The sequence below is a fragment of the Ruditapes philippinarum genome, unplaced genomic scaffold (assembly GCF_026571515.1).
Source record: "Ruditapes philippinarum isolate M1 unplaced genomic scaffold, ASM2657151v2 ctg1539_1_1_1_1, whole genome shotgun sequence".
NCBI classification, from domain to species: domain Eukaryota; kingdom Metazoa; phylum Mollusca; class Bivalvia; order Venerida; family Veneridae; genus Ruditapes; species Ruditapes philippinarum.
Genome location: NW_026854519.1, coordinates 62,660 through 76,162, shown reverse-complemented (window position 1 = coordinate 76,162; position 13,503 = coordinate 62,660). Strand labels below are relative to the sequence as shown.

The 13,503-nt window shown below is 31.9% G+C and overlaps 1 protein-coding gene across 1 annotated transcript; it reads left to right on the top strand.

The window, feature by feature from the left end:
- Positions 1-225: 225 nt before the first annotated feature.
- On the top strand, positions 226-2,057 carry LOC132740343 (uncharacterized). The gene is made up of 2 exons (XM_060728223.1): positions 226-866; positions 1,286-2,057. The coding sequence occupies exons 1-2, from the start codon at positions 564-566 to the stop codon at positions 1,436-1,438; spliced, it is 456 nt and encodes a 151-aa protein (XP_060584206.1). The 5' UTR covers positions 226-563; the 3' UTR covers positions 1,439-2,057.
- Positions 2,058-13,503: the final 11,446 nt, after the last annotated feature.

Genomic DNA, 13,503 nt, shown 5'->3' with positions numbered 1-13,503 from the left:
GAGTTTTCTGTATGGGCGTATTTGGATTGCCAGTTGAAGATAAAAAATTATTAACATGTTCAGTGAGTTCAGAAACGTACAAAACTTATATGTGAAAAAGTGATTGTCAAAGAAGTTATTTTAGAAATAGCTTTCTGTCAGATATTTGTAACTTTGTAGACAGTAGTTTCCATGATGTATAAAACAATGAAACATTTTACTAGTTCATATATAAATGACGTATCCAGGGGTAAAAGTTTTCCGTCTCACGACGGAATTCCGTATTTTCGGCGATCTCCGAGGTCGTTTTTCTGAATGACGTAAATCCGATGAGAAATCGGGTAGGGTGTGTGTGCATGCCTCATTAATTAGCGAGTGCACATTGCTTGATACATTATTTTGAATAGATTTGTCCATCTCAGACCCGTTTGCACAAATTTTCTACAAGTGGGAAATACTATTACAATACGGAGATTGCCGATGAAAAATTGAGCTAGTTTATACAAGATCAGATTTGATTGGTCGTCGTTATTTTCACCAGCCAATGAAATCGTTTGTTGCATAGTCATTTGATTTCAAAATACATGTACAAAAATTGTCAGTGTTTTACAAAAACAACAACAATGAAGTGTTTACCGCCTGGTTTTAATACTAACGATCTGGAAAAAGGTGCAAAAAACAAATGGAGGTGGGAGTGGTTAGCGGAAAAGGACTCTAAAGGTGAAAAATGGGATGCTTGGTTGAAGAAACCAAATGCAATGGGCATTGCCTTTTGTGAAGCCTGTTCCAAAACGATCAACTACAAATCGAACGGAAAAAAGGTGCTTCGTAATCACGCTGAAGATGAGGACCACAAAAAGAATCTTAGGACAGTAAAAACAAACCAAGTAAGATCATTTCTCTGTGTAGTTTAGTCACTATCTAGAGTTAGCAATGAAAAGAGGTTTAGTTGTGCATTGTGTTGTTAATAAACAATGCACATTACCCCACCCTCTTTTTCTTCTGTCTTCCCCCCCCCCCCCACTTTCATATGGTCAGGGCAAGGGTTGGGGGTTGAATTAAAAAATGGCCTTGTGCAGGGGAACCTATGCCCAAATTTTTCATAGGTCTGGACTTTGATTTTTTTCCCACCTAAATAAAATTTTTTTTTCAGCTGAATTTTTTAAGGATTAGAAAATGATTTTGAATATCTGTGTTTTTTAGATTGATTATCTCCTGTTTTCCGAACTAAATTGACAATTTTATCAGTGTGATATTCTATTTGATATATTTTCATACATCTTTCATTTGAAAATTGTCTTTTCAGGTACTGCCAGGCTCATCAAAAGCTGTGGACAAAAAGATTGAAAGCATGCAAGACCGTATTGCCAAACAAAGAGCAATCACAACTGCCTTTCTGAGTGAACATTGTCTGCCATTTTCCATAGTGGGCGATCTCTTAGATCTTGCCAAACGTTAAGCTGAAGACAAGCCTGCTCTTGAAAAAACTACTCTTTCTCCAACCAGTGCAATGTACATAACAACACATGGTGTAGCCAAATCTTTTAAGGATGAAGTGAGGTCAAAAGTGAAAGATAAGTTTATATCTTTGAATATGGATGAGGCAACTAACAAAAACAATGACAAAGTACTGAATATAATCATTCAGTACTTTGATGATGAAACAAATCAAGTAGTATTGGATCATTTAGGATCGAGAATTCAGAATGTTTCCACATCTGAAGAAATTGTCAAGTCAGTTGAGAGTGTGCTGCAGGAGTATGATATTAAATGGTCACAGATCATAAGTATTTAAATGGATAACTGCAGCACAATGAGGGGTGTGAAAGGAGGTGTTGAAGCACTGATCAGAAAGAAAAAATAGCTGTCTGTTGGACATCAGTAGGGGACACAGTACACATGATAAGTAATGTGGCAAAATCTCTCATGAAAAATCTAAGATATGAAATAGAAAATAGTAAAAAGAATGAACATAATCCATTTATGTGGATTGTATATGTATTGCTCAGTGAATTTGTGTAAATTTTAACATATCATTTTAATTACATCTGAAGATAAATAAAGCACTTGAGTATGTATCTGAGCCTTTTTTTTAGCTTTGTAATTCACCAAATTGCAAGACCCCCAACTTTTTAGTTCAGTATTTTCAGTTTCTGTTACTTTTACCCCTGCGTATCCTGCCTGCAGTTTAGCTGTAATATGACTAGCTATGTCAGTGTGACAGTAAAAATATCCCATTTATCAAACATGAGGACTTGTCACTAGTTATACTTTGGAGACTTATGAGGAAATCTGGTTTTGACTGAATTTATAGTTTATGACAAAATTAGGCCTACTTTGGACAATGGGTGTAGATTCAATAATATTATAGTGACACCGTATTCTGAATATATAATGATAAAGTTTGCAACGGTGTTTTTTACGATCTTGTTATTTCCAGTTGGGCCTTGATGTCTGAACACCAAAAGTTCATATTTCACTCGCGGCTACGCCACTCGTGAAATATACCTTTAGGTGCTCACTCGGTGAAATATATTTCGATCTTACACTAAACTTAACAAATTTTCTTTTTATTATATGCAAAGAAACGTTTTTAAAAGACAATTATTTAAAAACCTAATACTGAATGAAAAGCGCGCCAAATAATAATACAACGTGACGTCATTTACGACGTCACGTCATTAAGTTGGTTCCCAGTACTGTGCACGCTGGTATTTCACTGAAACAACGTAAGGGGCTTAAATTCAAAACAGTGAAATTATCAAAGTGGTAATTTCACTGTTTCAAACAGTGAAATTACCAGTTTTATATCACTGATATATTTCTATAAACCACCGAAAAGCATGTAATAAAGTTTAGTAATACATGTAGTATTAATTTTGAAGTTTTACGCTACACCATTTAAGAAGTCGAGGACCGTACCGAGGACTGTGTCACATATGTCCTAAGTAAAATATAGCCATCTAGCGATTATGATTCCTGAACTAGTAAACACTAGGAGACATTTTCATCCTCGACTGAACATTAAAAAAATGCGAAACTTCACCTTAAAAAAGGTTTCGCGCCCCTCACCCCCCTCTTCCATCAGTATGTGCACGTCGTGATTAAAGATCCTCATATGCAACGTGTGTGACGGCAAGTTCGCATGCTTTCTGCAGCATGTGGTAACGTTTGTATGAAGTAAGTTGCCGATATCCTGACTGAAGCCAAGGGGAGTGGCCTTACAAAGTAGAAAGGGACGACAAAGAAGGGCACTAGGGTTCATGAGCCCCTAGTACGCAGGTTACTGTACGTTTAGGTGTTCATTGACCGCTATACACGACCTCCTTTCGCCTCAAAAATCATATCTTTGGCTAACAGTCACGGAGGTAAATTATCACTATTATGCGCTTCGAAATTGAATCTTGAAGGGCATCACTGTACACATTTCCAAGGTCCGAAGACTTCGAACTCTAAAGCGAAATCTGCGTGTTTTGCCTTCCGACCGGGTAGATAGAGTTCAGAGATATCAACAGAAGTCCAGTCATTCCAAATACTATTGAAATTGCGCATAAATGCAACAAGCATAGTTACACAAAATATTATAAAAGATAAAAAGAAAACCAAACAGACCAGCTATCAATCATAACCAAACAATAATAAATAATCACACTTATTTAAAATAAAAACCGCGCATAACTACTTGGACAAGTGTCGCAGGTTAATCTATTTCTTTAAACAAAACATGGCCAGTACCATAGTTCGTTGAGGCGTATGTGCAGCACTCAGTAAGTCGTAATAAGTCGAGATAGCGTTCGTTTCTTATTGTTCGTAAAAAAGCGTAAGTAAAATGCGTTAAATTTCTTTTTATGAGTTTCAAAGTTATTTTAAGTAATGATACTTGAAGATATGTTGTCAGTAGTTTTAGTGTGAAAGTACATGCACCTGTATTATACAACGCAATGCCATTTTATCTTTAAGTTTGATAATGATTGATAGAGATGTCAGATGTTAAAGTTTAAGTTTATTTAAACCACACGCAAGTAAAATCTGGCAATTGCACTTTATGGATGACAGATGCATATCTTTTAGAGGGAACTAGCAGCTCACAACTCTAACGCTTTACAGACTTCCAGTGTTATGTCAAAACAATAACATATACAACACTGCATGCTAGTGAGGTAATAATAACACATTGTCTTCAATCATAAGCGTAAATTAAGAAAACGTTATCAACTCACAAAAATCTATTAAATTATAATTATTTGAAATTGTGTTATATTCAATATACCAGTAGTTCTAAACTGCTAAAAATCACAAAAATCCAGCGCCTTGCTTCTCAGAGCATTATTCCTACAAAAAAGTTGTTTATCATAAACCAGTTTCATTTATTTCATTTAAAAATACCAACATCAATCAAAAACAAAATAATAAAACATTTAATTATTATCAAACAATTATGATTTGATCTGTCAGACATAATTTTGATATAATAAATTGATGTGCACTTAACTAACCGGACATTCTTGTTTTCGTCGACTGGCACGGATGTTTCGTGGTGTATTACATGGTACAATCAACGAATTAACAGTTACATCGTCGCATGAATGATATTTATATACATGTGAACATCATATGGACAACCAGCAATAAACTACGATTCAACAGCGATGTCAAAGATAAAAAGTTATGCACGTTCTAACTTAGCCCAACAAATTTTGCCGACCGACATCTATGTAATTATAGTTTGTAAAATCGGTTGTGAATCACAGACGAAGCAATATGCAAATGTAATACATGTATATTAATCTACATTCAACTTATAAACGTACATAGAGCCAGGTAGCTTATCGAGGACATGCATACGGAATTCCATAAACGATATCCTACTGCTAACTGCCTACTGCTAACTGGACAGCCTGCTGCTCACTGCCTACTGCTTATTGGCAGTCTAAGTCTATGTACGGATCAAATAGAAGTATTTCGAATGTACACACATGTGCGCCCGCCATTTTGTTGAAAAAATCTGCTTGGAAAACAATGGTAAGTAAATTGAAAAGGATTATTTTATAATTAAGCCTAATAATTTGTAATTTCGAATTCATTGCAATGACTTGTGTACGTCCTACCATTGCACACTGCATTAATTATTTATTTTATGAAATGGTTCCAAGTGCCTCTTGCACAGGTGATTGATAAATTGTCAAATATAGGACTCATTTTAGGGTAAATCAACTTAATAATATTTTATTCACAAAGAATCTTTGTTCAACAATCAACATGGACGTACTTGAGCCTACTATTCCTCAGTTGAGAGGCGGAGATCTGGACCATTATGTCAACACTCCCTTATTTTATTTAGAATTTCATAGTTTACTAAACTTTCATTTGACAATGTAATACATTTCTAGAAGAATATCTATAATATACTGGTGAAATCACGGGTGAAATTTATGCTAAACATTCTCTCATAATCAAAAATGTGTGAGTTCAAATACGAGGTCATTTTGGTTCAGTTTTCATTGGCTGTTAGTTATATTTGTAATTCCTTATTAGATGAAATGTAATGCATTTTTGTTGATTGCACTCTTTAGTTTATGTTGCAAAGATATGTGCTTTGAAGGTTAATTATAGAATCAATTCTATTCCAGTACAGAGGATGATATTTAAATCTGACAGAAACATTTCAATGACAGAAACATTTCAATGGAGGAACAGCTTATACTTTCATTTACTTCACAGACAAGTAACAGAACCAATACACCTGTATGAAACTATTGAAATTACAATGGAAGAGGAAAAGGACTACATAAATGTATTGGTTCTTATAGGCGAGTTTAACTCGGCTTCCTTCTGAAAGCATAAACAAAGACAAACTTGGCTGTATTCAAATTGTTTCAAAAACGTTCAATATTTCAATGACATAAAGAGTGCAAACATTAAGTGATAAATTACAGTTTGGACCAGCTTATTTTACTTTTATGAAAAGCCATCGTTATTCTCTTGTTTAAATTCAATTGTGCTATTGAAAAACTCTGAGAAATAATAGATTCTTAACTATTTAAATTTACTTAAACATTTCTGATAGACAAAATGATCATGTTAATGTTACAATATATATTTTTTGACGTGTTTGTTTAAAATCCATCTTTTATATAATTTTTATAATTACATGTATCTTGTTAACAAACACACTTAAAAGTGAACTTTAAGGTTGGTTATTTTTTCTATTTCTTTTTGCAATTACCGCAAGTAAAACCAATGAGCAAATCTGCCTTCGTATTTGCCAGAATCATCCAATGAAAGTCATTGCTATTTCTATCAGGGTTTTAAAGGTTTGACAACTAAGGTAAACAGTTCTAAGACATCGTGATAGTGTAGAGCTTCTATGGTATAATATGAAGCATTTTTAAGTTACCATTCTTACAACGTGTATATCACTTTATATTGCAGAGTATATTTACATTAATATAATTTCATAACAATTATATAATTCATAACAGAACCTTTAATTATAATTCTGCTTTTATATTAATTGCTTTCCCCGAAACTTTACAAATATTTTATATAGATTTTGATTTTTTACAGGCGTGTCATAATTTTTATTTTAAATAACGGCGTATACATTACTGGTCTAAACATACTTTTTATGTGGTGTTATTATCAATAAGTGTATTTTGTTTTCGTTTTAATTGAAAATAAAAAAGTTCTTTAAAAATAAAATATCATAATTTTCTTGTAATTTTGTTTATGTTTAGCTCCCCCCCGGAAAACAAAATTATGACAAAATGAATTGAAAATGGTTATATATATGTTAACCATAAAGCAAAGTTTGTTTGTTGAATGTTGTAACATGACCAATTTGGAAAAAAAATCAACATTGTCCACATTTAAACAGTGTCTTAGTCCATCAATTTTTAATGCATGGGATCGCGAAAAGTATGCATTAGGAAGATCAAGATTACGTTATATTATTAGTTCCATAAGAAATACATCTGAAGCTCCAATATCTGGCAAGTTATCTGAATATTTTTCTTCAAAACAGCTTTACAAGTTAACCTAAACACTCTTTTCTTAAGACAATGAAATAAAATTACGGACGTCCAGCAATATATTGATTAGTCTGTTTTCTATCCTGTGGTTTTAATGCCTTTATCATAAGTTATAAAAATCAGAATGTAACAGAGGCAATACTGCAAAAACTAAGAAATTACATGCGGAAGACATTACACTGACTCAAATTTAGGATGCCGCAGTTCATCATATCGTTAAACAAATACTAACATCACTTTGTATTAATAATGCCCAAGTAATTCAAAGACCTTTCAATGATTTTATTATGCATCGACTTTCCAATTATAACACAATAATTGACATGTTAGTCATCATGCTTCGATCTGTCGAATAAGTTTTTAACATCCACTAAAGTAACATTTTCTTGAGTCAAATCTAAGGCTTTGTATAATTAAGGTATACATGTACGGTCTACAATCACCAGAACAAGTATGAACTTTTTTAGATAGAACTAAACGGTTCCATTTATGGTTTGGACCATGAAGTGTGTATACTCTCCCAGTATACGTTTAACGTTGATCAGAATAAACTACTGGTAATCCGAGACGTGACTGGTTATTTGTTTGGGTAGTCACAACACTGGAAAGCATTGGTGGCTATACAAAAACAAATCAGTTTATAATCTCACAACCTTCACCTTTCTGACATTCTGAGACCCAAACAAATTCAGCGCCTTCTGTGCTTTGATATATATAATTGTGTCTGAAAAAATATATATCTATGTTTTGAGCACCATTCATTATCTAGATTATTTTTTAACAAAACATAGCATTATTTTCAAAATACGAACATAAAACTGACATTACAAGGCCTTCGTTTAAAAATATCATTAAGCTCTATAGTTACAGGGTAGGGTCAATATCATTCAATGAACAAATATTATAATATACATGTTATATGGTAGATGTACCTGAGCTTAAACAGGGATAAACATGTATAAATAATTAAGCAAGCAGTTATATTTGTAAGCTCAAAATTACGGAACAAGATTTAACGACAGAAAAACTTGTAATATTTGGTTTGATAACATTTTGATAAAGTTTACAGGTCTATGATTGGGAAAAGTTCCAGATGCCTGCAAAAATATATACTTATTTTCTGCTTAGTACGAGAAGTATACATGTACATGTATAAATGTAACAAGTTCAAAGGTTTCAGTCAAAGTATTCATAAATGATACAGAGTAATTCCTTGACTAATACTGTTTCAAACAGCCTCATTGTAACATATAAACACATTGGAAGAAGGACATAAAAAGCCAACATTTACTTTCAGGCAATTAATCGGGTATAAGACAGGTGTAACAGTTGGTATTTATCAATTAACAGTAAGCATTAAACAGTAAACAGTCGATGTAAGCATTGAGCAGTTGAAAGTAAGCAGTTGACAGTAGGCAGTTGACAGTAAGCAGTTGACAGTAGGCAGTTGACAGTAAACAGTAGGCTGTCGTTTATGGAATTCCGTACACACATGACGTCATATTGGCTTTTCGTACGGTAATTTGTACTCTAAAGAATGATTGATTTAAAGATAATCACTCTATGATTCAAGGTAAACCAAGCACATTGGTTGTTATGACTTATATCTAAAATAAATTAATAAATGTTTCAAAATTCAAAGTTTTACCAGTTCATGTTTAGTGATGAATTCTGTTTAAGCCGGTGCTAAGGTGCGTGGACGGTATTTGCAATTACCACTACTGTCCATGAACAGGCTCAATCAAACCGAGCCTGCAAAATTTCATATTTTGACCTAATGGGCTTTCTTTAGGGATTCTGTTTTTCTCTATTTTATATGCCTCACTCACTTGTACAAGTGAAATAGGTATCTTTCAAAAATAAGGAATAAAATCTTTAAAAGACCATTTGCTATTTTAGTATCCTTTGATTATGTTTAATATTCTTTGTTTATAGATCTACTTACTCAGTAGGCGTTATGAACAATGTTTATAAAAGAAGAGCCCCCAGGCGTTAACATGAAAACAGTATGCCCTGTTCTTATCTGTCTGCTTATTGTTATAATTCAGATTTAACGTGTACTGTACACATAGTATTACATTTTCAAAATGAAATGTTCATCTATCCCATGTATAAGTAAAAGTAAAAAAAAAAAACTGTACATTTTGCCATATTTGTTTTAAGTTTTATATTCTACTCCACAAAAATGATCAATAATTTAAGTGACTCATGGAAGATTCTTTAAATATCCTTCAGAATTTATCTATCTGTAATGTTAAATTGATTAAAAAGAAAGGGACAGACGATATCTTACGCAGTTTTTATATTGTCTCCATTATTAATTATAGTCTCGGTCTTTCTCGACTTGAGCACCTTTAAGCAGCCATAGCGTGTAAGAAACGTTATATATCATTATCAGTTATTAGATAATACAAGGTGCAGGAGTTCTATAAATAGAAGAAATTGGACGAGTGTATAGTTTCAATACTAAATTTATTGAACGAGTGGAAAAAATATTATGTGCGAGACTTTGGAGGGCATAATATTGTTTTATTCAACCAGTTCAAAAAATTTAGTAGATATATTGAATCTACACTCTTTCAATATCCTCTATTTATTTCCTTTAACACGCGACGAAGTGACGTTATTTAAGTATTCATGACATCAAAACTTGAAAATATTATCATAGCACATCAAGTCTCCGACGACACATGCTAGCTTTTACATCCTTTTGCTAACGGAACAATGCTGCTTTAAGCCTTGATGATAATGAAATTTAAAATTAGTAAACCACACAAACAATTCGTTGAGATCAAAGTGTTCTGAAATGGTTGTATTATCTCTCCGATTGCCAAAATGATGTTTTATTAAGAAATCATATTTGGCTGGCGTTGTACCAAGTAGTTTCCATGAGAAAGATCAATTAATTTCTCAAGCATTTGCTCCTGTAAAAACGTATGGTAATATAACGTAAATGTTGTGATGTAACGAAGCCAATTGTTTATTGCAATAATATCTCAAGATACCATTCGCAAAATACATGTACCATCACTTTTATGTTTTTAAATCATGATTCGCATATAAATGTGGACCATAACCGGTCTCATACGCAAAATACCATCACGTACTATTGTATTACATGTAGTAAAAACGAACAGCAACAATTTAGGTGCTTTTATGTTTTGCTTTTCAAACGTGTACTAGAGTATTATATTTCCATCTTATCAGACATTTATTGCACAATTGAAGTGTTTTAACATCGTTAAAGTAATTAAATCATCATAGATTTTTTCATGCTCAATGAATGTATACACATACGGTTTTCAGATAACATATTCATTATTCAGTCACTACGTCGTGAGTAAAGAATTTATAAGTTATTTTTCATATCTACATGAAGTAAAAAGATCTGAATTGATAATAAGAACCATGTCTGTTACTAAATTCTATTTCAGCTACCAACATTTCAAGCAAATGCAAGTTGAAATTTTGTAAATTTAATATATTCAAGTTTGATGTCGAAGTTCTAAATTGCCAAATTGAAAACTTAAATTGTGGATATTTTGAAGTACATCGCTATATCTGTATGCAGTTACAGTTGGCACAATAATTTATTGATAATGACTGCCAGTCACTTTTTTCATTGTCAATAAAAATTATTTTGCACAAAACCATGATCGATACATTTGAAAAACTATTAATGATGATAAAAGAACAATGTTTAGACCAACAGTTTCTTGCACGTTTGGCAAATTTTACATGACAGGAATTTATTTAAAAGGGGCATTTCATTACTGCTATAAACTGCAACAAAAGATTAATTTATTCATTGCATATTTTATTAAATTTATTTCACTGTTCAATGACATGTAGTCTAATTTGTGACATATTCCATTTATTATATCGATAAATGCAACTTAAATTTGATGTTTATTGCAGTTTCATTGTTACCAATTAAATTTGTTTACATTAGTTTTAGTTGGAAGTAGCTGAAATCACAATATTTTAAACTATCATTTGTAATGTATACCGAATGCAAATTAGAAGTTTATTTATGGTGTAAAATATATATGCTGAATCTACTTTATTCCCATTTTATTATTAAGCACCAGGGCCAAACCTGCTAAATCATATAAACAGTCTATTTGTATATCTTTTAAACACTCCTTCATATTCTTTGTGTATAAGTTACTGTAGTCAAACATTTTCGCCTTTTTATTTTTTGCCAACATGGAAAAGACGATGATATATTGCGCAAGGATTAGAGCTTTATTTGTTTACAGACATTTGTGTATAGTAAACGGTGACCAAATTATTATGCATTCATATGCCCATCGACACTGCTAACATCATATGGCGTCATTCCATCTTTAGAAAGAGACCCCGGCTGCCTCTCGGTGCAACATTTCAGACACGAGCTGGCTCCTGAATCCGAAGTCCCTCATGCGATGAGAACCAACAACGGTACAACAATGTACATTTTAAACTCCTAAGTGATTGCAAACTGTCTCGTTTATTCATTCCTGTGTATAATCAAGCTTTTATTATTTCTGTAAATGCTGAAAAGAAAATATATGAATTTATTACATTGTTTGTAAATTTGTGAATGTATTTTCACGTTTTGATCATCTGTCAAGTGTTGCGTACATTATCTGATGTGTGCTGTATAATCGCCGCAAGGAAATTAAAGGTTTCTATGATCTTACTGTATACGATTTATATGTTCACTACGCATCTATGATATAATACAAACGGTTCGTGCAATTTGATAAGATTATTACTTGTATCAATAACAATGAAAAGGATTAACTAATGGGCTATTTGACTGAAAACGTACAGATAGTTATTGGTAAGTTACTATTTCGTTTTACTTAGCATGCAAATTATTTTATCTTGAAAGCACTAGTTCATTGTCTCTCTCAGACATGAAAAACCTTCATTTGAAAAAGAAAGAAAGAAAAAAAAAGCAACAACAGCATTGTTCTCTTAGTTTATACAAATTTATTTTAGTTCGATTGTACTGGAAGCTATAAGCGTATAGTTGATATATGCTAAGAAATGTTGATTTTAAAATATATCACCGTACTTTCATTTATAGATGATTAATGTCGTTCCTTAACGCATGCAACGTATTTGTTGGTTTTATTGTCAACATCAAAATGATAACGTTGATACCAATGTCTTGTTGCCGAAATAACATCATATAAAGCAAATAATTGATAAAAGACAAATGTAAATTGCAAAACAGGGAAATCGTTTCGAAATAAAATCTTTCAACATTACTTTATTTTTAAGGTATGCAATCATTTAAGTTACTTTATAACTGACATTTAACTGCGCGAGTAACCGAATTATTATAATTGCCATTTAAAATAATGAGATGTAATAACATGTTGATATTGGTTCGTTTTAGTTTAAAGGAACTCTACTGAGGTCCAAAAGCTTATAATTTCAATTTGATTTTTTATTACACCAGTTTGCCACTTAAAACAGAAAGATTTGCAGAAGGTTATTAAGGAATATACTCAGAAATAATTTGAAAATCGTAGTTTATGCTATTCTTGTCCGAATTGAATGAAAGTGTTTCAACGCTTTTTAATTTTTGGTAATTTTTCACTATTAGAATAATAATTCTGGAAAAACGGGTTGAACCAATGATCTGAAAGTTTGCGTCTAGATTTACATCAAATTAAACATTAATCTTGACAATTATTTACAATCCCGTCTTGCCAAAAAAATAATGATATAAACATGATTATTCAGGAAATGCTATACTTTTTATCACTGGCATGGCCAAGAATGATAAATTTACAGCGGATGTAAGCGATGATTTAATTTTACCTCACATGTTAAACAAACACATTTCAATTTCATGCTGTATTTATGTTTTTATACCAAAGTATGAATGTTCTGTCCTTCTTTACATCATAACTTATGATTCAGAAAAAAGTTCATTTGTTTATAACATTATTTTTTCTTTTCTTTCAATGTCCATGTTTGTTATATAGTTAATACTATGCAGCAATTTATTTTTAATCATTGAATGCCACTTTACTACTTATAAAATGTAAATGATGTACGTTGTGTTACATTTTGTTTGAAACATATACATGTATTTTGTGACCATGTGCAATTTGTACGCGTATTAAAAGAACTAATTAATCTGTCATATGATCAAATACATATATTGGAAAGTTAGAAAGAAGTGCGCAAATGTTTATTATTTCGTAGTTTTCTTTAACATTTAAACTTATTATTGAGTGTTGTGCAAACAAAACATTTATTCGTGAAGTCTATAATTATATTAGTATAATTGTTACATTATCCCATTATTACACATTTTTCTGTAGATTATTGAATTGTCAATTTGAATTACAAGTCGATTTTTCAGTTTAAAAACTTGTTCATTTTCAAAGTGAAATGTAAAGATTATAAATTATAACTTTTATAAAGTCGACACTGCTGTTTGCGATATGTAAGTTAATCTTGTTCACAACACTTTTATCATTTCAAA